Here is a 25,541-nt window from a genome sequence, read left to right as displayed (position 1 = left end):
CCCTCCACTCCATCTCATAACCCTGCTCTCCCTCCACTCCATCTCATAACCCTGCTCTCCCTCCACTCCATCTCATAACTCTGCTCTCCCTCCACTCCATCTCATAACCCGGCTCTCCCTCCACTCCATCTCATAACCCTGCTCTCCCTCCACTCCATCTCATAACCCGGCTCTCCCTCCACTCCATCTCATAACCCTGCTCTCCCTCCACTCCATCTCATAACCCTGCTCTCCCTCCACTCCATCTCATAACCCTGCTCTCCCTCCACTCCATCTCATAACCCTGCTCTCCCTCCACTCCATCTCATAACTCTGCTCTCCCTCCACTCCATCTCATAACCCGGCTCTCCCTCCACTCCATCTCATAACCCTGCTCTCCCTCCACTCCATCTCATAACCCTGCTCTCCCTCCACTCCATCTCATAACCCTGCTCTCCCTCCACTCCATCTCATAACCCTGCTCTCCCTCCACTCCATCTCATAACCCTGCTCTCCCTCCACTCCATCTCATAACCCTGCTCTCCCTCCACTCCATCTCATAACCCTGCTCTCCCTCCACTCCATCTCATAACCCTACTCTCCCTCCACTCCATCTCATAACCCTGCTCTCCCTCCACTCCATCTCATAACCCTGCTCTCCCTCCACTCCATCTCATAACCCTGCTCTCCCTCCACTCCATCTCAAAACCCGGCTCTCCCTCCACTCCATCTCATAACCCGGCTCTCCCTCCACTCCATCTCATAATCCTGCTCTCCCTCCACTCCATCTCCTAACCCTGCTCTCCCTCCACTCCATCTCATAACCCGGCTCTCCCTCCACTCCATCTCATAACCCTGCTCTCCCTCCACTCCATCTCATAACCCTGCTCTCCCTCCACTCCATCTCATAACCCGGCTCTCCCTCCATTCCATCTCATAACTCTGCTCTCCCTCCACTCCATCTCATAACCCTGCTCTCCCTCCACTCCATCTCATAACCCTGCTCTCCCTCCACTCCATCTCATAACTCTGCTCTCCCTCCACTCCATCTCATAACCCTGCTCTCCCTCCACTCCATCTCATAACCCTGCTCTCCCTCCACTCCATCTCATAACCCTGCTCTCCCTCCACTCCATCTCATAACCCTGCTCTCCCTCCACTCCATCTCATAACCCTGCTCTCCCTCCACTCCATCTCATAACCCTGCTCTCCCTCCACTCCATCTCATAACCCTGCTCTCCCTCCACTCCATCTCATAACCCGGCTCTCCCTCCACTCCATCTCATAACCCTGCTCTCCCTCCACTCCATCTCATAACCCTGCTCTCCCTCCACTCCATCTCATAACCCGGCTCTCCCTCCACTCCATCTCATAACCCGGCTCTCCCTCCACTCCATCTCATAACCCTGCTCTCCCTCCACTCCATCTCATAACCCTGCTCTCCCTCCACTCCATCTCATAACTCTGCTCTCCCTCCACTCCATCTCATAACCCGGCTCTCCCTCCACTCCATCTCATAACCCTGCTCTCCCTCCACTCCATCTCATAACCCTGCTCTCCCTCCACTCCATCTCATAACCCTGCTCTCCCTCCACTCCATCTCATAACCCGGCTCTCCCTGCACTCCATCTCATAACCCTGCTCTCCCTCCACTCCATCTCATAACCCTGCTCTCCCTCCACTCCATCTCATAACTCTGCTCTCCCTCCACTCCATCTCATAACCCGGCTCTCCCTCCACTCCATCTCATAACCCTGCTCTCCCTCCATTCCATCTCATAACTCTGCTCTCCCTCCACTCCATCTCATAACCCTGCTCTCCCTCCACTCCATCTCATAACCCGGCTCTCCCTCCATTCCATCTCATAACTCTGCTCTCCCTCCACTCCATCTCATAACCCTGCTCTCCCTCCACTCCATCTCATAACCCTGCTCTCCCTCCACTCCATCTCATAACCCTGCTCTTCCTCCACTCCATCTCATAACCCTGCTCTCCCTCCACTCCATCTAATAACCCTGCTCTCCCTCCACTCCATCTCATAACCCTGCTCTCCCTCCACTCCATCTCATAACCCTGCTCTCCCTCCACTCCATCTCATAACCCTGCTCTCCCTCCACTCCATCTCATAACTCTGCTCTCCCTCCACTCCATCTCATAACCCGGCTCTCCCTCCACTCCATCTCACAACCCTGCTCTCCCTCCACTCCATCTCATAACCCTGCTCTCCCTCCACTCCATCTCATAACCCGGCTCTCCCTCCACTCCATCTCATAACCCTGCTCTCCCTCCACTCCATCTCATAACCCTGCTCTCCCTCCACTCCATCTCATAACCCTGCTCTCCCTCCACTCCATCTCATAACTCTGCTCTCCCTCCACTCCATCTCATAACCCGGCTCTCCCTCCACTCCATCTCATAACCCTGCTCTCCCTCCACTCCATCTCATAACCCTGCTCTCCCTCCACTCCATCTCATAACCCTGCTCTCCCTCCATTCCATCTCATAACTCTGCTCTCCCTCTACTCCATCTCATAACCCTGCTCTCCCTCCACTCCATCTCATAACCCGGCTCTCCCTCCACTCCATCTCATAACCCTGCTCTCCCTCCACTGCATCTCATAACCCTGCTCTCCCTCCACTCCATCTCATAACCTGGCTCTCCCTCCATTCCATCTCATAACCCTGCTCTCCCTCCACTCCATCTCATAACCCTGCTCTCCCTCCACTCCATCTCATAACCCTGCTCTCCCTCCACTCCATCTCATAACCCTGCTCTCCCTCCACTCCATCTCATAACCCTGCTCTCCCTCCACTCCATCTCATAACCCGGCTCTCCCTCCACTCCATCTCATAACCCGGCTCTCCCTCCACTCCATCTCATAACCCTGCTCTCCCTCCACTCCATCTCATAACCCGGCTCTCCCTCCACTCCATCTCATAACCCTGCTCTCCCTCCACTCCATCTCATAACCCGGCTCTCCCTCCACTCCATCTCATAACCCGGCTCTCCCTCCATTCCATCTCATAACTCTGCTCTCCCTCCACTCCATCTCATAACCCTCCTCTCCCTCCACTCCATCTCATAACCCTGCTCTCCCTCCACTCCATCTCATAACCCTGCTCTCCCTCCACTCCATCTCATAACCCTGCTCTCCCTCCACTCCATCTCATAACCCTGCTCTCCCTCCACTCCATCTCATAACTCTGCTCTCCCTCCACTCCATCTCATAACCCTGCTCTCCCTCCACTCCATCTCATAACCCTGCTCTCCCTCCACTCCATCTCATAACCCTGCTCTCCCTCCACTCCATCTCATAACCCTGCTCTCCCTCCACTCCATCTCATAACCCTGCTCTCCCTCCACTCCATCTCATAACCCTGCTCTCCCTCCACTCCATCTCATAACCCTGCTCTCCCTCCACTCCATCTCATAACCCTGCTCTCCCTCCACTCCATCTCATAACCCTGCTCTCCCTCCACTCCATCTCATAACCCTGCTTTCCCTCCACTCCATCTCATAACCCTGCTCTCCCTCCACTCCATCTCATAACTCTGCTCTCCCTCCACTCCATCTCATAACCCGGCTCTCCCTCCACTCCATCTCACAACCCTGCTCTCCCTCCACTCCATCTCATAACCCTGCTCTCCCTCCACTCCATCTCATAACCCGGCTCTCCCTCCACTCCATCTCATAACCCTGCTCTCCCTCCACTCCATCTCATAACCCTGCTCTCCCTCCACTCCATCTCATAACCCTGCTCTCCCTCCACTCCATCTCATAACTCTGCTCTCCCTCCACTCCATCTCATAACCCGGCTCTCCCTCCACTCCATCTCATAACCCTGCTCTCCCTCCACTCCATCTCATAACCCTGCTCTCCCTCCACTCCATCTCATAACCCTGCTCTCCCTCCATTCCATCTCATAACTCTGCTCTCCCTCTACTCCATCTCATAACCCTGCTCTCCCTCCACTCCATCTCATAACCCGGCTCTCCCTCCATTCCATCTCATAACCTGGCTCTCCCTCCATTCCATCTCATAACCCGGCTCTCCCTCCACTCCATCTCATAACTCTGCTCTCCCTCCATTCCATCTCATAACCCTGCTCTCCCTCCACTGCATCTCATAACCTTGCTCTCCCTCCATTCCATCTCATAACCCTGCTCTCCCTCCACTCCATCTCATAACCCGGCTCTCCCTCCATTCCATCTCATAACCCGGCTCTCCCTCCACTCCATCTCATTACCGTGCTCTCCCTCCACTCCATCTCATAACCCTGCTCTCCCTCCACTCCATCTCATAACCCTGCTCTCCCTCCACTCCATCTCATAACCCTGCTCTCCCTCCACTCCATCTCATAACCCTGCTCTCCCTCCACTCCATCTCATAACCCTGCTCTCCCTCCACTCCATCTCATAACCCTGCTCTCCCTCCACTCCATCTCATAACCCTGCTCTCCCTCCATTCCATCTCATAACTCTGCTCTCCCTCCACTCCATCTCATAACCCTGCTCTCCCTCCACTCCATCTCATAACCCGGCTCTCCCTCCACTCCATCTCATAACCCTGCTCTTCCTCCACTCCATCTCATAACTCTGCTCTCCCTCCATTCCATCTCATAACCCTGCTCTCCCTCCACTGCATCTCATAACCCTGCTCTCCCTCCACTCCATCTCATAACCCTGCTCTCCCTCCACTCCATCTCATAACCCTGCTCTCCCTCCACTCCATCTCATAACCCTGCTCTCCCTCCACTCCATCTCATAACCCTGCTCTCCCTCCACTCCATCTCATAACCCTGCTCTCCCTCCACTCCATCTCATAACCCTGCTCTCCCTCCACTCCATCTCATAACCCTGCTCTCCCTCCACTCCATCTCATAACCCTGCTCTCCCTCCACTCCATCTCATAACCCTGCTCTCCCTCCACTCCATCTCATAACCCTGCTCTCCCTCCACTCCATCTCATAACCCTGCTCTCCCTCCACTCCATCTCATATCCCTGCTCTCCCTCCACTCCATCTCATAACCCTGCTCTCCCTCCACTCCATCTCATAACCCTGCTCTCCCTCCACTCCATCTCATAACCCTGCTCTCCCTCCACTCCATCTCATAACCCTGCTCTCCCTCCACTCCATCTCATAACCCTGCTCTCCCTCCACTCCATCTCATAACCCTGCTCTCCCTCCACTCCATCTCATAACCCTGCTCTCCCTCCACTCCATCTCATAACCCTGCTCTCCCTCCACTCCATCTCATAACCCTGCTCTCCCTCCACTCCATCTCATAACCCTGCTCTCCCTCCACTCCATCTCATAACCCTGCTCTCCCTCCACTCCATCTCATAACCCGGCCCTTTATCCTATCCACTTCCTGACCCTGCTCTCCCTCCACTGTATCCCTCCATGACCCCACTGCCCCTGTACTTCACCTTTTGTCCCTGCTGTCGTTCATCTCTTTCTGCTGACCCATCCTCCCTAGTGACACACCTCTCACTTTTGCTGACCCTCCTCTCTCAGTGCCACCTTCTGACCGGCCCTCTCTCATCTCCCTCCTCTGACCCTGTGCTCCCTCCTCTCCACCTCCTCCGCCTGTGCTCCCTTCTTTTCCTTCTCTGACCTCCCTTCCCTTCCCACTCAGTGATCCAGCAGCGCATGGAGCAGTTGTTGGCGAAGTGGCAGTGCCAGCACGGGCGGGCAGAGGAGCGTGATCGCTGGCTGACCGGCCTCCTCACCTTGGCTGAGCGTTTCTGGCATGGCCTCTCGGACCTGGCTCTGACCCTCAGTGACACCCAGCAGATTGTTCTGGACACGGAGGAGCACGGGTCTGACTCCGACTCCATCAGAATCCGGCTCGATGACATGCAGGTACTGTAACAGCATCAACACATCTATGGGTATCACACCTTTGCTGCCAGTATGACCTGCCATGAAAAGCTCTGTAGGGTTTATGTGCCCTCCTGTCTGTGTCACTGTGCCCTCCTGTCTGTGTCACTGTGCCCTCCTGTCTTTGTCACCATGCCCTCCTGTCTGTCACTGTGCCCTCCTGTCTGTCACTATGCCCTTCTGCCTGCGTCACTATGCCCTCCTGTCTGTGTCACTATGCCCTCCTATCTGTGACACTATGCCCTCCTGCCTGTGTCACTGTGCCCTCCTGCCTGCGTCACTATGCCCTCCTGTCTGTCACTGTGACCTCCTGTCTGTCACTATGCCCTCCTGCCTGCGTCACTATGCCCTCCTGTCTGTGTCACCGTGCCCTCCTGTCTGTCACTGTGCCCTCCTGTCTGTCACTATGCCCTCCTGCCTGTGTCACTGTACCCTCCTGCCTGTGTCACTATGCCCTCCTGTCTGTGTCACTGTGCCCTCCTGCCTGTGTCACTATGCCCTCCTGTCTGTGTCACTATGCCCTCCTGTCTGTGTCACTGTGCCCTCCTGCCTGTGTCACTATGCCCTCCTGTCTGTCACCGTGCCCTCCTGTCTGTCACTGTGCCCTCCTGTCTGTCACTATGCCCTCCTGCCTGTGTCACTATGCCCTCCTGCCTGTGTCACTATGCCCTCCTGTCTGTGTCACTGTGCCCTCCTGCCTGTGTCACTATGCCCTCCTGTCTGTGTCACTATGCCCTCCTGTCTGTGTCACTGTGCCCTCCTGTCTGTGTCACTATGCCCTCCTGTCTGCGTCATTGTGCCCTCCGGTCTGCGTCACTGTCCCCTCCTGCCTGCGTCACTGTGCCCTCCTGTCTTTGTCACCATGCCCTCCTGTCTGTCACTGTGCCCTCCTGTCTGTGTCACTATGCCCTCCTGTCTGTCACTATGCCCTTCTGCCTGCGTCACTATGCCCTCCTGTCTGTGTCACTATGCCCTCCTATCTGTGACACTATGCCCTCCTGTCTGTCACTGTGCCCTCCTGTCTGTCACTATGCCCTCCTGCCTGTGTCACTATGCCCTCCTGCCTGTATCACTATGCCCTCCTGCCTGTGTCACTGTGCCCTCCTGTCTGTGTCACTATGCCCTCCTGCCTGCGTCACTATGCCCTCCTGTCTGTGTCACCGTGCCCTCCTGTCTGTCACTATGCCCTCCTGCCTGTGTCACTATGCCCTCCTGTCTGTGTCACTGTGCCCTCCTGCCTGTGTCACTATGCCCTCCTGTCTGTGTCACTATGCCCTCCTGTCTGTGTCACTGTGCCCTCCTGCCTGTGTCACTATGCCCTCATGCCTGCGTCACTATGCCCTCCTGTCTGTCACTGTGCCCTCCTGCCTGTGTCACTATGCCCTCCTGTCTGTGTCACTGTGCCCTCCTGCCTGTGTCACTATGCCCTCCTGTCTGTGTCACTATGCCCTCCTGTCTGTGTCACTGTGCCCTCCTGTCTGTGTCACTATGCCCTCCTGCCTGTGTCACTATGCCCTCCTGCCTGTGTCACTATGCCCTCCTGTCTGTGTCACTATGCCCTCCTGTCTGTCACTGTGCCCTCCTGCCTGTGTCACTGTGCCCTCCTGCCTGTGTCACTATGCCCTCCTGTCTGTGTCACTATGCCCTCCTGTCTGTGTCACTGTGCCCTCCTGCCTGTGTCACTATGCCCTCCTGTCTGTCACTATGCCCTCCTGCCTGTGTCACTGTGCCCTCCTGCCTGTGTCACTATGCCCTCCTGCCTGTGTCACTATGCCCTCCTGTCTGTGTCACTATGCCCTCCTGCCTGCGTCACTATGCCCTCCTGCCTGTGTCACTATGCCCTCCTGCCTGTGTCACTGTGCCCTCCTGCCTGTGTCACTGTGCCCTCCTGCCTGTGTCACTATGCCCTCCTGCCTGTGTCACTATGCCCTCCTGTCTGTGTCACTATGCCCTCCTGTCTGTGTCACTATGCCCTCCTGTCTGTGTCACTATGCCCTCCTGTCTGTCACTATGCCCTCCTGCCTGCGTCACTATGCCCTCCTGTCTGTGTCACTATGCCCTCCTGTCTGTGTCACTATGCCCTCCTATCTGTCACTATGCCCTCCTGCCTATGTCACTATGCCCTCCTGTCTGTCACTATGCCCTCCTGCCTGTGTCACTATGCCCTCCTGTCTGTCACTATGCCCTCCTGTCTGTGTCACTATGCCCTCCTGTCTGTGTCACTATGCCCTCCTGTCTGTGTCACTATGCCCTCCTGTCTGTGTCACTGTGCCCTCCTGCCTGTGTCACTATGCCCTCCTGCCTGTGTCACTGTGCCCTCCTGCCTGTGTCACTATGCCCTCCTGCCTGTGTCACTATGCCCTCCTGTCTGTGTCACTATGCCCTCCTGTCTGTGTCACTATGCCCTCCTGTCTGTGTCACTATGCCCTCCTGTCTGTGTCACTATGCCCTCCTGTCTGTGTCACTATGCCCTCCTGTCTGTGTCACTATGCCCTCCTGCCTGTGTCACTATGCCCTCCTGTCTGTCACTATGCCCTCCTGCCTGCGTCACTATGCCCTCCTGTCTGTCACTATGCCCTCCTGTCTGTGTCACTATGCCCTCCTGCTTGTGTCACTATGCCCTCCTGCCTGTGTCACTGTGCCCTCCTGTCTGTGTCACTATGCCCTCCTGTCTGTGTCACTATGCCCTCCTGTCTGTGTCACTATGCCCTCCTGTCTGTCACTATGCCCTCCTGTCTGTCACTATGCCCTCCTGTCTGTGTCACTATGCCCTCCTGCTTGTGTCACTATGCCCTCCTGCCTGCGTCACTATGCCCTCCTGCCTGTGTCACTATGCCCTCCTTCCTGTGTCACTATGCCCTCCTGTCAAATAGTGACACAGACAGGAGGTGCTGTTGCCGGGAGGTGTCTGACGGTGCCACAGGGTGTCTTCTGGCTTAGGATATATAGGGGCCCACGTGTGACTTTTTGACCCTTGGAGGTTGACTTCTTGCTCTGGTTGGGTCACACGTGAGCCAGTGTCCCCCCTTATGTAATGTCTCTATTTGTGGGCACACGTGAGCCAGTGTCCCCCCTTATGTAATGTCTCTATTTGTGGGCACACGTGAGCCAGTGTCCCCACTTATGTAATGTCTCTATTTGTGGGCACACGTGAGCCAGTGTCCCCCCTTATGTAATGTCTCTATTTGTGGGCACACGTGAGCCAGTGTCCCCCTTATGTAATGTCTCTATTTGTGGGCACACGTGAGCCAGTGTCCCCCCTTATGTAATGTCTCTATTTGTGGGCACACGTGAGCCAGTGTCCCCCCTTATGTAATGTCTCTATTTGTGGGCACACGTGAGCCAGTGTCCCACTTATGTAATGTCTCTATTTGTGGGCACACGTGAGCCAGTGTCCCCCCTTATGTAATGTCTCTATTTGTGGGCACACGTGAGCCAGTGTCCCCCCTTATGTAATGTCTCTATTTGTGGGCACACCTGAGCCAGTGTCCCCCTTATGTAATGTCTCTATTTGTGGGCACACGTGAGCCAATGTCCCCCTTATGTAATGTCTCTATTTGTGGGCACACGTGAGCCAGTGTCCCCCCTTATGTAATGTCTCTATTTGTGGGCACACGTGAGCCAGTGTCCCCCCTTATGTAATGTCTCTATTTGTGGGCACACGTGAGCCAGTGTCCCCCCTTATGTAATGTCTCTATTTGTGGGCACACGTGAGCCCGTGTCCCCCCTTATGTAATGTCTCTATTTGTGGGCACACGTGAGCCAGTGTCCCCCTTATGTAATGTCTCTATTTGTGGGCACACGTGAGCCAGTGTCCCCCTTATGTAATGTCTCTATTTGTGGGCACACGTGAGCCAGTGTCCCCCCTTATGTAATGTCTCTATTTGTGGGCACACGTGAGCCAGTGTCCCCCCTTATGTAATGTCTCTTTTTGTGCGCACACGTGAGCCAGTGTCCCCCTTATGTAATGTCTCTATTTGTGGGCACACGTGAGCCAGTGTCCCCCTTATGTAATGTCTCTATTTGTGGGCACACGTGAGCCAGTGTCCCCCCTTATGTAATGTCTCTATTTGTGGGCACACGTGAGCCAGTGTCCCCCCTTATGTAATGTCTCTATTTGTGGGCACATGTGAGCCAGTGTCCCCCCTTATGTAATGTCTCTATTTGTGGGCACACGTGAGCCAGTGTCCCCCCTTATGTAATGTCTCTATTTGTGGGCACACGTGAGCCAGTGTCCCCCCTTATGTAATGTCTCTATTTGTGGGCACACGTGAGCCAGTGTCCCCCCTTATGTAATGTCTCTATTTGTGGGCACACGTGAGCCAGTGTCCCCCCTTATGTAATGTCTCTATTTGTGGGCACATGTGAGCCAGTGTCCCCCCTTATGTAATGTCTCTATTTGTGGGCACACGTGAGCCAGTGTCCCCCCTTATGTAATGTCTCTATTTGTGGGCACACGTGAGCCAGTGTCCCCCCTTATGTAATGTCTCTATTTGTGGGCACACGTGAGCCAGTGTCCCCCCTTATGTAATGTCTCTATTTGTGGGCACACGTGAGCCAGTGTCCCCCTTATGTAATGTCTCTATTTGTGGGCACACGTGAGCCAGTGTCCCCCCTTATGTAATGTCTCTATTTGTGGGCACACGTGAGCCAGTGTCCCCCCTTATGTAATGTCTCTATTTGTGGGCACACGTGAGCCAGTGTCCCCCTTATGTAATGTCTCTATTTGTGGGCACACGTGAGCCAATGTCCCCCTTATGTAATGTCTCTATTTGTGGGCACACGTGAGCCAGTGTCCCCCCTTATGTAATGTCTCTATTTGTGGGCACACGTGAGCCAGTGTCCCCCCTTATGTAATGTCTCTATTTGTGGGCACACGTGAGCCAGTGTCCCCCTTATGTAATGTCTCTATTTGTGGGCACACGTGAGCCAGTGTCCCCCCTTATGTAATGTCTCTATTTGTGGGCACACGTGAGCCCGTGTCCCCCCTTATGTAATGTCTCTATTTGTGGGCACACGTGAGCCAGTGTCCCCCTTATGTAATGTCTCTATTTGTGGGCACACGTGAGCCAGTGTCCCCCTTATGTAATGTCTCTATTTGTGGGCACACGTGAGCCAGTGTCCCCCCTTATGTAATGTCTCTATTTGTGGGCACACGTGAGCCAGTGTCCCCCCTTATGTAATGTCTCTTTTTGTGCGCACACGTGAGCCAGTGTCCCCCTTATGTAATGTCTCTATTTGTGGGCACACGTGAGCCAGTGTCCCCCTTATGTAATGTCTCTATTTGTGGGCACACGTGAGCCAGTGTCCCCCCTTATGTAATGTCTCTATTTGTGGGCACACGTGAGCCAGTGTCCCCCCTTATGTAATGTCTCTATTTGTGGGCACATGTGAGCCAGTGTCCCCCCTTATGTAATGTCTCTATTTGTGGGCACACGTGAGCCAGTGTCCCCCCTTATGTAATGTCTCTATTTGTGGGCACACGTGAGCCAGTGTCCCCCTTATGTAATGTCTCTATTTGTGGGCACACGTGAGCCAGTGTCCCCCCTTATGTAATGTCTCTATTTGTGGGCACACGTGAGCCAGTGTCCCCCCTTATGTAATGTCTCTATTTGTGGGCACATGTGAGCCAGTGTCCCCCCTTATGTAATGTCTCTATTTGTGGGCACACGTGAGCCAGTGTCCCCCCTTATGTAATGTCTCTATTTGTGGGCACACGTGAGCCAGTGTCCCCCCTTATGTAATGTCTCTATTTGTGGGCACACGTGAGCCAGTGTCCCCCCTTATGTAATGTCTCTATTTGTGGGCACACGTGAGCCAGTGTCCCCCTTATGTAATGTCTCTATTTGTGGGCACACGTGAGCCAGTGTCCCCCCTTATGTAATGTCTCTATTTGTGGGCACACGTGAGCCAGTGTCCCCCCTTATGTAATGTCTCTATTTGTGGGCACACGTGAGCCAGTGTCCCCCTTATGTAATGTCTCTATTTGTGGGCACACGTGAGCCAGTGTCCCCCTTATGTAATGTCTCTATTTGTGGGCACACGTGAGCCAGTGTCCCCCCTTATGTAATGTCTCTATTTGTGGGCACACGTGAGCCAGTGTCCCCCCTTATGTAATGTCTCTATTTGTGGGCACACGTGAGCCAGTGTCCCCCTTATGTAATGTCTCTATTTGTGGGCACACGTGAGCCAGTGTCCCCCCTTATGTAATGTCTCTATTTGTGGGCACACGTGAGCCAGTGTCCCCCCTTATGTAATGTCTCTATTTGTGGGCACACGTGAGCCAGTGTCCCCCCTTATGTAATGTCTCTATTTGTGGGCACACGTGAGCCAGTGTCCCCCTTATGTAATGTCTCTATTTGTGGGCACACGTGAGCCAGTGTCCCCCCTTATGTAATGTCTCTATTTGTGGGCACACGTGAGCCCGTGTCCCCCCTTATGTAATGTCTCTATTTGTGGGCACACGTGAGCCAGTGTCCCCCCTTATGTAATGTCTCTATTTGTGGGCACATGTGAGCCAGTGTCCCCCCTTATGTAATGTCTCTATTTGTGGGCACACGTGAGCCAGTGTCCCCCCTTATGTAATGTCTCTATTTGTGTGCACACGTGAGCCAGTGTCCCCCCTTATGTAATGTCTCTATTTGTGGTCACACGTGAGCCAGTGTCCCCCTTATGTAATGTCTCTATTTGTGGGCACACGTGAGCCAGTGTCCCCCCTTATGTAATGTCTCTATTTGTGGGCACACGTGAGCCAGTGTCCCCCCTTATGTAATGTCTCTATTTGTGGTCACACGTGAGCCAGTGTCCCCCCTTATGTAATGTCTCTATTTGTGGGCACACGTGAGCCAGTGTCCCCCTTATGTAATGTCTCTATTTGTGGGCACACGTGAGCCAGTGTCCCCCCTTATGTAATGTCTCTATTTGTGTGCACACGTGAGCCAGTGTCCCCCCTTATGTAATGTCTCTATTTGTGGGCACACGTGAGCCAGTGTCCCCCCTTATGTAATGTCTCTATTTGTGGTCACACGTGAGCCAGTGTCCCCCTTATGTAATGTCTCTATTTGTGGGCACACGTGAGCCAGTGTCCCCCCTTATGTAATGTCTCTATTTGTGGGCACACGTGAGCCAGTGTCCCCCCTTATGTAATGTCTCTATTTGTGGGCACACGTGAGCCAGTGTCCCCCCTTATGTAATGTCTCTATTTGTGGGCACACGTGAGCCAGTGTCCCCCCTTATGTAATGTCTCTATTTGTGGGCACACGTGAGCCAGTGTCCCCCCTTATGTAATGTCTCTATTTGTGGGCACACGTGAGCCAGTGTCCCCCCTTATGTAATGTCTCTATTTGTGGGCACACATACAGGTGCAAATAACTATATACAGAAATAAAACAAGAAACAAAGAAGTCCAGAGCAACATCCAATGTGACAAAAATACACAGTGAAATACCTACATATCTCTTGAAAAGGGTCATTTAGTTAACCCTTTGGCCAAAGCGTATAAGCCTGCGAGCCACATCAAGGCATGACCATAATATCGCAGGTCCTAACACTACCTGATTAAAATCCTTATTTACCTCTATAATTAGGGGAAGGATGGTCCTGGCATTGAACCTGTCGCAACCAGCTGCTTGAAAAAGAAACCTGCTTACCTGGACAGTGGGGAGGGGCAAGCTTTAACCCCTGGGTGGGAGGAGCCTCTAAACTCCAAAACAGCTGAGTCCAGCTGGGCAAGGTTAACAAACACACAGGTCCTGCTGGGTATATGTGTGTTATATATACAGAAATACAATACAGTCATTGTAGTAATTCTCTGCAGTTTAAGACTAGCTGATGTAAAGACGGGTAAGTAGGTGCATCGGGTGAGGAAAGAGGACACAGGGCCATTTCCCAGCTGTGTAATTGGGATTAGGGCTTTGGGGTCAGTGATATTGTATATTCCAGACCAGCATATGGTCTCACGGTCGCCCCTCTCACGTCACAGGCCCTGCGGGAGGACATTGACAGCCTGCAGAATGATCTGGACACACTGGGCACTCTGGGAGTAGAGCTGATGTCATTGTGTGGAGACATGGACAAGCCAGATGTCACCAAGAGCTTGGATGAAGTGAGTAGAAGGGAATCTGACAGTGGGTGTGACTGTGTGTCACTGCGTCCCTGTGTGGTAAGAGCAATGGGGCGGATTCAATGCAGCACAGGCTCAATGTCACTGCGTCAGCTTGCACAGTGCATGCACCATCGGCTCATTCTACGTCACCGTATCCTCCTGCAAGAGAGATTTGTCAGTGTCTCACTCTGATGTAGAAGGGTCAGACTCCATGGGCCATGGGTCCCTTCTGTCTGTGTGTCAGTGTCTCACTCTGATGTAGAAGGGTCAGACGCCATGGGTCCCTTCTGTCTGTGTGTCAGTGTCTCACTCTGATGTAGAAGGGTCAGACTCCATGGGCCATGGGTCCCTTCTGTCCGTGTGTCAGTGTCTCACTCTGATGTAGAAGGGTCAGACTCCATGGGCCATGGGTCCCTTCTGTCCGTGTGTCAGTGTCTCACTCTGATGTAGAAGGGTCAGACTCCATGGGCCATGGGTCCCTTCTGTCTGTGTGTCAGTGTCTCACTCTGATGTAGAAGGGTCAGACTCCATGGGCCATGGGTCCCTTCTGTCCGTGTGTCAGTGTCTCACTCTGATGTAGAAGGGTCAGACTCCATGGGCCATGGGTCCCTTCTGTCCGTGTGTCAGTGTCTCACTCTGAAGTGGACGGGGCAGACTCCATGGGCCATGGGTCCCTTCTGTCTGTGTGTCAGTGTCTCACTCTGATGTAGAAGGGTCAGACTCCATGGGCCATGGGTCCCTTCTGTCCGTGTGTCAGTGTCTCACTCTGATGTAGAAGGGTCAGACTCCATGGGCCATGGGTCCCTTCTGTCCGTGTGTCAGTGTCTCACTCTGAAGTGGACGGGGCAGACTCCATGGGCCATGGGTCCCTTCTGTCTGTGTGTCAGTGTCTCACTCTGATGTAGAAGGGTCAGACTCCATGGGCCATGGGTCCCTTCTGTCTGTGTGTCAGTGTCTCACTCTGAAGAGGAAGCCTCCGACTCCATGGGCCATGGGTCCCTTCTGTCTGTGTGTCAGTGTCTCACTCTGATGTAGAAGGGTCAGACTCCATGGGCCATGGGTCCCTTCTGTCTGTGTGTCGGTGTCTCACTCTGATGTAGAAGGGTCAGACTCCATGGGCCATGGGTCCCTTCTGTCTCTTTGTCAGTGTCTCATTCTGATGTAGAAGGGTCAGACTCCATGGGCCATGGGTCCCTTCTGTCCGTGTGTCAGTGTCTCACTCTGAAGTGGACGGGGCAGACTCCATGGGCCATGGGTCCCTTCTGTCTGTGTGTCAGTGTCTCACTCTGATGTAGAAGGGTCAGACTCCATGGGCCATGGGTCCCTTCTGTCTGTGTGTCAGTGTCTCACTCTGAAGAGGAAGCCTCCGACTCCATGGTCCATGGGTCCCTTCTGTCTGTGTGTCAGTGTCTCACTCTGATGTAGAAGGGTCAGACTCCATGGGCCATGGGTCCCTTCTGTCTGTGTGTCAGTGTCTCACTCTGATGTAGAAGGGTCAGACTCCATGGTCCATGGGTCCCTTCTGTCTGTGTGTCAGTGTCTCACTCTGATGTAGAAGGGTCAGACTCCATGGGCCATGGGTCCCTTCTGTCTGTGTGTCAGTGTGTCTCACTCTGATGTAGAAGGGTCAGACTCCATGGGCCATGGGTCCCTTCTGTCTGTGTGTCAGTGTCTCACTCTGATGTAGAAGGGGCAGACTCCATGGGCCATGGGTCCCTTCTGTCGGTGTGTCAGTGTGTCTCACTCTGATGTAGAAGGGTCAGACTCCATGGGCCATGGGTCCCTTCTGTCGGTGTGTCAGTGTGTGTTGAGCAAACTCTGTTATTATTAGACATACTTTTTGTCACGAAAGACCAGACGATCACACTGGGATCGCAAGCACCAGACAGACCGAAGGAGTTACCTGTGCTGAAGCAGAGGTATCCCGAGAACCTGTCCTGTTAGTGGCCCTTGCGTATATATAGTATATGGCGGGCTGGAGTCAGTCACCCCTGGTGTAGAGGAAGAGGCAGGTTAGATGGGCCTTTGTCCCTTCTGTCTCTGTCGTCACCACGTCACCCTGCAGTGATACAGACCGACGCCAAACCGTAGCGCTCCATTCTGCTATTAATGCGCATTTCTTATTATTCCTGACTTAAATTTGGAAAGATTTTTTAATATATATATTTGTATTAGTAACATACATGTTTTTAGGGAGTGCTCGGAACATCGGTTTAGGAATCTCTGAAAATATAGCACAGTGCCACTGCTTTTTTTTAAACCAATGCTTGGAAGTTGTGGCCTGACTACTCGTGTCTTCTCCCTGCAGCTCTACGCCACGTGGAACGGTCTGAACAAGACGTGGACAGAGCGCCACGGCCGCCTGGAGGAACAGCTGAGAGCTACGCTCAGATACCAGGACACCATGGAGGTGCAGCGGGGGGTTACCTTTCTCTCGCCGCTGAATACTAACAATGTGTTCCCTTCTCTCAGGAAAGGGTTACAATGTCCGTAAACAACGACAATGTCGGCATCACCAGATTCCTGAAATAAACCCATTCTTTGTATGTAGGGTGCTGATTTCTTCATTTGACAGCAGATAAGGATCATATGGTCCATGCAATGGGCGTTTATCTGTTCTCTTTATAGTGCTTTTATACCTACATAGATCCTGGTTACATGGGGGCCCCCATCCCTCCTCCCGCGGGTTCTAGGTAATGTCCGGAGCTCAGGGACGTGTGTCCGTGGGGCAGGTTATTAACACCTGTGCGCTCCTCCTCAGGGGCTGCTGGACTGGCTGCTCTCAGCGGAGGCGCTGCTCTCTGAGGAGTTCCTGGTTGGTGGAGACCTGGACATGGTGAAGCGTCAACTCTCTGACCTGAAGGTGAGATAACTATTCACGGTTCAGGACTCGAACTGCTCTTATAACCCCGCCCTTTAACTCCTCCCCTAACTGCTCCTATAACTCCTCCCTATAACTCCTCCCCTAACTGCTCCTATAATCCCTCCCGTAACTGCTCCTATAACCCCTCCCGTAACTGCTCCTATAACTCCTCCCGTACCTGCTCCTATAACCCCTCCCTATGACCCCTCCCGTAACTGCTCCTATAACTCCTCCCCTAACTGCTCCTATAACCCCTCCCTATAACTCCATCCGTAACTGCTCCTATAACTCCACCCGTAACTGGTCTTATAACCCCTCCCTATAACTCCTCCCCTAACCCCTCTATAACTCCTCCCCTAACTGCTCCTATAACTCCTCCCCTAACTGCTCTTATAACCCCTCCCTATAACTCCTCCCCTAACTGCTCCTATGACTCCTCCACTAACTGCTCTCTATAACTCCTCCCCTAACTGCTCTCTATAACTCCTCCCCTAACTGCTCCTATAACCCCTCCCCTAGCTGCTCTCTATAGCCCCTCCCCTAACTGCTCCTATATAAGAAAGTGACAATGTATGTTTGTAAATAACAAAGTAACACCCTGAATGGCCGTGATATGCTCTCTGTACGCAGGGTACCTGCTTATAAAACACAGAAAGGGGTAGATGCCCCTGACCCAAATAACATATATGATAGGGAAGGAATGGGTGTCCCTGCTACTGCTTCCCTCATACCCTCCTATATACATCACCCTCATACCCTCCTATATACATCACCCTCATACCCTCCTATATACTGTACATCACCCTCATACCCTCCTATATACATCACCCTCATACCCTCCTATATACATCACCCTCATACCCTCCTATATACATCACCCTCATACCCTCCTATATACATCACCCTCATACCCTCCTATATACATCACCCTAATACCCTCCTATATACATCACCCGGTTCAAGGCATAATACAGTCACAATAGTGTCCAAGGAGCTTGCAATCTCATTTCTAAACCCAGAATTAAACCCCGGTCCCTGCATGTGTTGGTGATGGGGGATTGTTATTTCCCCCCTGACCGTGTACCTGACATTTCCTCGGTGTCCCTATCTATATAACAATGTTGCTAGTTGAATGACTTCCATTTGATGTCTATCTCTGGGGACAGGAGGTGTTTGCCACCTCCGACCTGACACGCAGAAAAGCCAGCGTTGGCTTGTGACCGAACCTTTGTAATATTGCATCCAGGATGTGTCTCCCCCCCCACCCCCACCCCTAACTCTTCCTGTACCCATGCCCCAAATCGTAGACTTTACGCAAGTGCCCGTAACTCACGCCAAGGCGCCTTCCTCCAGTAATGCTAAGGGATAAACCATTGTAATAGTGAAAAGCTGGTGACCAACCAGCCATTTGGGAACATGGATAAGATTGTGCCAGTTAGCACCACAAGCCCCACCATGCGGTGTGGAAGAATTCGGGCTCTATGTGACCTGCAGACATTATCTCCCCATCACCCTGTGCAGAATTTTAAGAGGAAGCTCTATCAGCACCGGGTGGAGCTGGAAAGTCTTGGTCATCGGAGCATGGCCAGACCTTGTGATGAGAAATCTCCAGACTCCCAGCTCAGCGACTTCAGGCGGCGCTGGGACCGACTGGAGGAGGAGGCTGTGAACAGACAGGTGAGAGCTCCAGGATACTCATACGGAAACACACAGACGTGCATCATCATCTTCAGCCCTTGTTGATTCACTGTACTGTAGATGAATGCCCTCCCCCAATGTCCCCCAATGTTCTCCCCCCTCCCCCCAATGTTCTGCGGCTGCAAGTTTTTCTTCTCAACGCTGTCCCAACATTTCCTTATTGTAATTTTAGCTTCACATCATACTTTTGGTCATGATCTTGGTCCTTTTATATCTCTTAGAATCAGCGTTGAGGTCCATCTTCATCTAACGATGCTCATTTCTTCTTTCGATATGACCATCCCACCTCCATTTCAATGTATTCACCCTTCTGCTGGTGGCACAGACTTTTCTTTGCTTCCATTAATTCGTTTTCCTGTTTCTTCGGGTAATACCCAGCATGCATCTCTCTATACATTTTTGGAGTTGCCTGAAGCTTCGGAATCATCATCGCATTTAGGGCCCAAGTTTGACATCCCTACGTGAGCGCGGGCAGAATGCGAGGGCAGAATATACGGGCCGAACACTTTCCTCCTGAGGCCCATTGGAAGTTTCCCTTGAAAATGTGTCTTGTTTATTCCAGTGAGGTCATCCTATCGTTGTTCTCCCATTTTTTTCATTGATAAGGTTCCCATCCATTGATACTTGTTGGCCAAGGTAGAAATAGTTTTCGACTTGTTCTATTCCATCTATTTTGATCTTTGTAAAGTTGGCTCACTGTATTGGTTGAACATGACTTTGGCACTTTGGTTACTGGGATTCATATGCAGGCCCATCTTCTGACTAGCTCTGGCCAGTTCTGTGATTCTTGGTGGAGGTCTTCTCGACTTGTTGACTTGTACCCAGACACACACACCTGCTCTCACCCACGCCCCCCTGCAATCTTTTCCCCTGTAAAGTGTGTTAACCCTCTCATTTTAACACTGACTAACCTTAAAACTTTCCACACAAATCAGACATCCCAATAGCCTGCCCTCATGGCTATTCACCCGCACTCAGTCACTCCTACCACCCATTGTGGCCAAGCACTGCCACCTACAGCACTTACTCCCTCACCTGCTGTCTCTGTAATTCTCCCATCATACCACACAGATTGTAAGCTCTTCAGGGCAGGGATTTCCTTTCCTATTGTATGATTTTGCTGCACTTACTATATTATTAAAATTCCTTGTACTGTATTCTTTGTGAAGCGCTGAGTACACTTTTGGCGCTATATAAATAAAGACATACAATACAATACCAGTGGGACAATTAAAATCTGACGACACAGATATTAAGGATCAGTAAGACTGACTCAGAGTTGACATGTCTTATAAATATTTGCAAATTGTCCATGCTTTACCTGTGTGTTCCTGATTATATCATTAGGAAATTCCAGTGTTTTACTGCATTGTAGAAATTAAAAAAAAGGAATATACAGTACTCTTGTATTATTCTAATGTACTCAATTATACAATAAATGTCATGATTCTTAATGATGGAACACATACCGTGATGATGTAAATGGCCTTAGTCACGGAACCTATACCTAATCTTTAGTTAGGATAAAAGGTTGTATCCCTCTTTATTTGTGGGCATTTAGGGTGTAGATAAAGTCCACCGAAAAGGAAAGTGCCAGAGGAGGCGGCGAGGAGAGCGTTTCAGTACCGGAGGTACATCCGGAGAGAGTTTGCAGGGATCATTTGCGTAGGCCGCAGTGAAGGACATCATACACTTCGGCCGTATAAATATATACGCATCTAATGGTCTACATATACAGCTCAACCCCGTTATACTGCACCGACACACTTTATTTGAGCAAATACCCAGTATGTACCTGGCAGATACCTGGAATGCGCCGCTCCTCACCTCTGACAAGCCCCGTTGCATTTGCCTTCCCAGCCTGGGTTCATGCCTGGCTGACGGATATATATATATATATATATATATATATATATATATATACTGTGCAGTATTGCAGCCAGTGGGAATAAAATGCTTAAATCCCTGCATGGAAAATACCTCAATGCACTCGGGCAGAAAACAGTCACAAACCTCAATACACCCGGGTATACCCGAATTCGTGGGACTAGCCAAGCTCGAATAAAGTGTGTCGCCAGTGTAAGGCGATCCGTTAAAACGCGAATCCGCTTATAGCGCGATGCAAGCGCGACTCCCAATTTTTGTATTTATGAATACTTTACAGCACGATTATTGGTACCTTAAATACTTTATTGTACAACGCATACAGTTGTACATTATTTCTAACGCGATCCGCTTATAACGCGGTGTGATTCTTTGGACCCCAGGCACAGCGTTATAAGGGGGTTGTGCTGTATTTATTTAGACTTCTCATAATTGGCTGAAGATTGTTCATTCTGAGCCATCTCCCTTAAAACGGAAGTGAAATTTATATGTAGTTTGGACTTTAACATCAACCCATTATAGTGTCGATACCTGGCCGCGGTGTATGTCACATGGCTGATGAAATAAGTTTAGTTATATATTTTCTATATTAAAGTAGATTAGCAATATACAAGTATATACACATGTATTATATATATTCAGCACCCAACAGGTTAATATGTTATCAGTTCAACATGCTGCTTTCATGAAAGGCTCATGGTCAGCTTGGACATTGGGTAACATATGGTTATAATTGTGTTTGTGTAAACATTCTTTAGGTATCAATGTCTCTGTGTCTCGGTTTCCTGTCTGTTCTGTGATATATTATATCCCTGCCAGCAGAAGATCACTAGGGGTTTTTACCTCCCGAGGAAATCAGTCTGTTTAATCAGGAGAGAAGGAGACATTGATTGATGAGTTCTTTGTTCAGAAAAGTATAAGAATCATGGTTAACGTAGTTTAAACTACTACCCTTCTTAACTTTGAACTGACAAGTAAGAGTATGTATGTATCTTTGATATGTAAAAGCTTTGCTACTGTATATAATAGCTTATTGAAGAACGAAAGCTGATTGAAGAATAAACTGCTGATATATTTGAACTGAAACTGAGTCCTGATTTTCTGAAGAAGAAACTTTTGTAACAATGGCCAAAAACTAGCGGCAACGCTGCCGGCTCTGGTTCCTCACCTCGGTCGCTTCAGGCGTACAATACCTGCGCTACTGCAATTCTAATTGTATGCCAGGTATAAAAATCAGGGTTAGGCTGTGTCTAGCCGCATATCTTTCTAAACACACACACACACCTTGCATTGTGTTCTTGGTTATCTCCTCACAGCACCAGTTGGAAGATGCCCTTCTGGGCTTGGGTCAGTTCCAGAATCAGCTGGAGGAGCTCCTGAACTGGCTGTCCCACACTGCTGAGCAGCTGCGGGGACCCCGACATGCATGCATAGACCTGCAGAGCTGTGAGATCGAATTGGCCAAACACAAGGTGAGCAGAGAGGACAGATCCACCTGTCCAATCATAGGCCACGTTTCATACGGCATAATCAAGCCAGCAGGCTCAGTTATGGAGTACCCACCAGGATTATGGCAATGGTCCCAGTTATGGAATACCCACCAGGATTATAGCAATGGTCTCAGTTATGGAATACCCACCAGGATTATGGTAATGGTCTCAGTTATTGAATACCCACCAGGATTATGCCAAGGGTCTCAGTTATGGAATACCCACCAGGATTATGGTAATGGTCTCAGTTATTGAATACCCACCAGGATTATGCCAAGGGTCTCAGTTATGGAATACCCACCAGGATTATGGTAATGGTCTCAGTTATGGAGTACCCACCAGGATTATGCCAAGGGTCTCAGTTATGGAATACCCACCAGGATTATGGTAATGATCTCAGTTATGGAGTACCCACCAGGATTATGGTAGTGGTCTCAGTTATGGAGTACCCACCAGGATTATGGTAATGGTCTCAGTTATGGAGTACCCACCAGGATTATGGTAATGGTCTCAGTTATGGAATACCCACCATGATTATGGTAATGGTCTCAGTTATGGAGTACCCACCAGGATTATGGTAATGGTCTCAGTTATGGAGTACCCACCAGGATTATGGTAATGGTCTCAGTTATGGAATACCCACCAGGATTATGGTAATGGTCTCAGTTATGGAGTACCCACCAGGATTATGGTAATGGTCTCAGTTATGGAATACCCACCAGGATTATGGTAATGGTCTCAGTTATGGAATACCCACCAGGATTATGCCAATGGTCTCAGTTATGGAATACCCACCAGGATTATGCCAATGGTCTCAGTTATGGAATATACACAATGATAATACTAAGGGTCCCAGTTATGGAATACCCGCCGTAATTATAACAAGGGTCTAAATAAATTATTATAATTCAAATGGAAATAATGCAATGAATAGCTAGGATTATGCCAAGGCCTAGAATGATTAACTATACACTATGATAATTAATTGTGGTGAGATTATAATATATATATATATATATATATATATATATATATATCTCTATCACCATGCATACCATGTTTTACAATAGCCTTGTGTGGAATACCCCTCCAATATGAATGATAAGGCTAGGATAAATGCCCCCAAAAGGAAATGTATGGCTGGAAAATGGAGTCCCACGATGCAACGAGGTAAGGATAACAAACAGCCGCCGGTGTCCAGCACTAGTAGAACATCCTAATAAACTGGGGGAAATTGAGCAATATAATCCTTTGTAGCCAAGTAATGGAAAGGAGAAATGGAACAGACTCACATGCGATAATGTTCTTCTTGAAGATAAGGAGCCATTGATGTCCACAGGTCCTGGGGTAGAAGTCTGCACTGCTCAGATGTAGGAGGAGGGAGAAAAGACGGAGCGCTACATCCACTGCCAGCTTGTAAAACATACAGAGGTGCGTTCCCACAATAACATACAGACAATACACCTACGCGTTTCAGGCTATAAGCCCTTTATCAAGGGCCAGAAACGCGTAGGTGTATTGTCTGTATGTTTTTGATCCATTAAACTTGATTTTTTATTGTGGGAACGCAGCTCTGTATGTTTTACGAGCTGGCAGTGGATGTACAGTTGGGCTCCGTCTTTTCTCCCTCCTCCTACATGTTTTACAATAGAAGGCTATAGACCTTTAAAACTGCGGGGAAATAACGTACAGTACCACGGAAAGATCAGAACATCAAACATGAAGATACATATACGACTGAATGGTGGGCCTAGTTTTCAGGCCACCATGTGTTCAGTGGGTCCCCATGTCAGTAATGAGTACGGTAATGCGCTGCAGGCTGGGTTACGTCAGTGGTGTCCCCCCCGCAGGTGCTGAGGAACGACGTGGTATCCCACGCACGCACAGCGGGTCCCCATGTCAGTAATGAGTATGGTAACGCGCTGCAGGCTGGGTTACGTCAGTGGTGTCCCCCCCGCAGGTGCTGAGGAACGACGTGGTATCCCACGCACGCACAGCGGGTCCCCATGTCAGTAATGAGTACGGTAACGCGCTGCAGGCTGGGTTACGTCAGTGGTGTCCCCCCCGCAGGTGCTGAGGAACGACGTGGTATCCCACGCACGCACGGTGGAGTCTGTGAACGAGGTGGCTCGGGGAATGCTGCCGTCCTCTCTCGGGGACGGTGCAGAGTCCCTGCCGGCCGGGCTGAGGGAGCTGAACCAGCACTGGGAGTTTGTGCAGAGCGAGATGGAGAGGCGGCAGCTGGAGCTGGAGAATGATCTCAGCCGGGTAATGTATGGCGGAGATACAGGCACCAGAGCGTATAGTGCAGGGACCTGTAGAGACTGCATTAGAATGTATAGTGCAGGGACCTATAGAAAATGCATCAGAACATATTGTTCAGGGTCCTTATATACTGTTAACTTCACCAGAACGTATACTGTAATGCAGGTACCACATAGAAACTGAGACCTATCGAAACTTCATCAACATGTATAGTGCCGAGACCCTATAGAAACCACTTCGGAATATATTATGAAGGGATCCTGTAGACTGATTTTCTACCAATTAGCTGAGCAGGATCACCTATCCCGTCTGGGAAATTGTCAGGATCCTATATAACCTGCTTCAGAATGTATCGTGCGCAGGCCCTATAGAAATGGCACAATAACTTTTACAGTGCACGTACCCTATAGAAACTCCTTCAGAACATACTGCACCATACAGGGACCCCACAAACTCTGCATCAAGACACATAGTGCAGGGACCCTATAGAAATGGCTTAAGAACATATAGTGCATGCAGCTATAGAAGTGACTTCAAATGAAGTTAAAGTGACACTCCGGTGCTTTTAATAAGAATACATTTAGTTAGTCCAGGGGCTCTAGTCCATATAGGACTCAAGTTCCTTATAGAATGTGAGGAAGTAGCTATGACCTCGAAACGTTACCCTGTACTGTACCTGCTCTGGGTGTAATACCGGGCAACCCTGCATACAGAAATACCTGTGCGCAGGAGGTGTGCGCGGGGGAGGTGTGCGCGGGGGAGGTGTGCGCGGGGGAGGTGTGCACGGGGGAGGTGGGGGCGGGGGAGGAATGTGCGGGGGAGGTGTGTGCGGGGGAGGTGTGCGTGGGGGAGGTGTGCGTGGGGGAGGTGTGTGCGGGGGAGGTGTGCGTGGGGGAGGTGTGCGTGGGGGAGGTGTGCGTGGGGGAGGTGTGCGTGGGGGAGGTGTGCGCGGGGGAGGTGTGCACGGGGGAGGTGGGGGCGGGGGAGGAATGTGCGGGGGAGGTGTGTGCGGGGGAGGTGTGCGTGGGGGAGGTGTGCGCGGGGGAGGTGTGCACGGGGGAGGTGGGGGCGGGGGAGGAATGTGCGGGGGAGGTGTGTGCGGGGGAGGTATGCGCGGGGGAGATGTGTGGGGGGAGATGTGCGCGGGAGATGTGCGCGGGAGGTGTGCGCGGGGAGATGTGTCCGGAAGTGTGGGGGGAGATGTGCGCGGGAGGTGTGCGCGGGGAGATGTGTCCGGAAGTGTGGGGGGAGATGTGCGCGGGGGAGGTGTGCGCGGGGGAGATGTGTGGGAGGAGATGTGCGCGGGAGAGGTGCGTGGGGGAGGTGGGGGCGGGGGAGGAATGTGCGGGGGAGGTGTGTGCGGGGGAGGTGGG

At 51.4% G+C, this 25,541-nt stretch overlaps 1 protein-coding gene across 1 annotated transcript in view; it reads left to right on the top strand.

Moving 5' to 3' along the window:
• Positions 1-25,541, top strand: part of LOC142484990 (microtubule-actin cross-linking factor 1, isoforms 6/7-like) — a gene marked incomplete at its 3' end in the record, with an annotated part of 162,914 nt that overhangs the window by 129,341 nt on the left and 8,032 nt on the right. The window contains exons 14-20 of the mRNA XM_075584226.1: positions 5,620-5,846; positions 13,846-13,968; positions 16,277-16,378; positions 16,730-16,831; positions 18,353-18,508; positions 21,730-21,885; positions 23,974-24,171. Of these exons, the coding sequence (XP_075440341.1) occupies positions 5,620-5,846; positions 13,846-13,968; positions 16,277-16,378; positions 16,730-16,831; positions 18,353-18,508; positions 21,730-21,885; positions 23,974-24,171 (1,064 nt within the window). The remainder of the gene's footprint in view (positions 1-5,619; positions 5,847-13,845; positions 13,969-16,276; positions 16,379-16,729; positions 16,832-18,352; positions 18,509-21,729; positions 21,886-23,973; positions 24,172-25,541) is intronic.

This window comes from Ascaphus truei, unplaced genomic scaffold, assembly GCF_040206685.1.
Source record: "Ascaphus truei isolate aAscTru1 unplaced genomic scaffold, aAscTru1.hap1 HAP1_SCAFFOLD_502, whole genome shotgun sequence".
In the NCBI taxonomy this organism is placed as follows: domain Eukaryota; kingdom Metazoa; phylum Chordata; class Amphibia; order Anura; family Ascaphidae; genus Ascaphus; species Ascaphus truei.
This window is presented reverse-complemented; position numbering and strand designations above follow the sequence as displayed.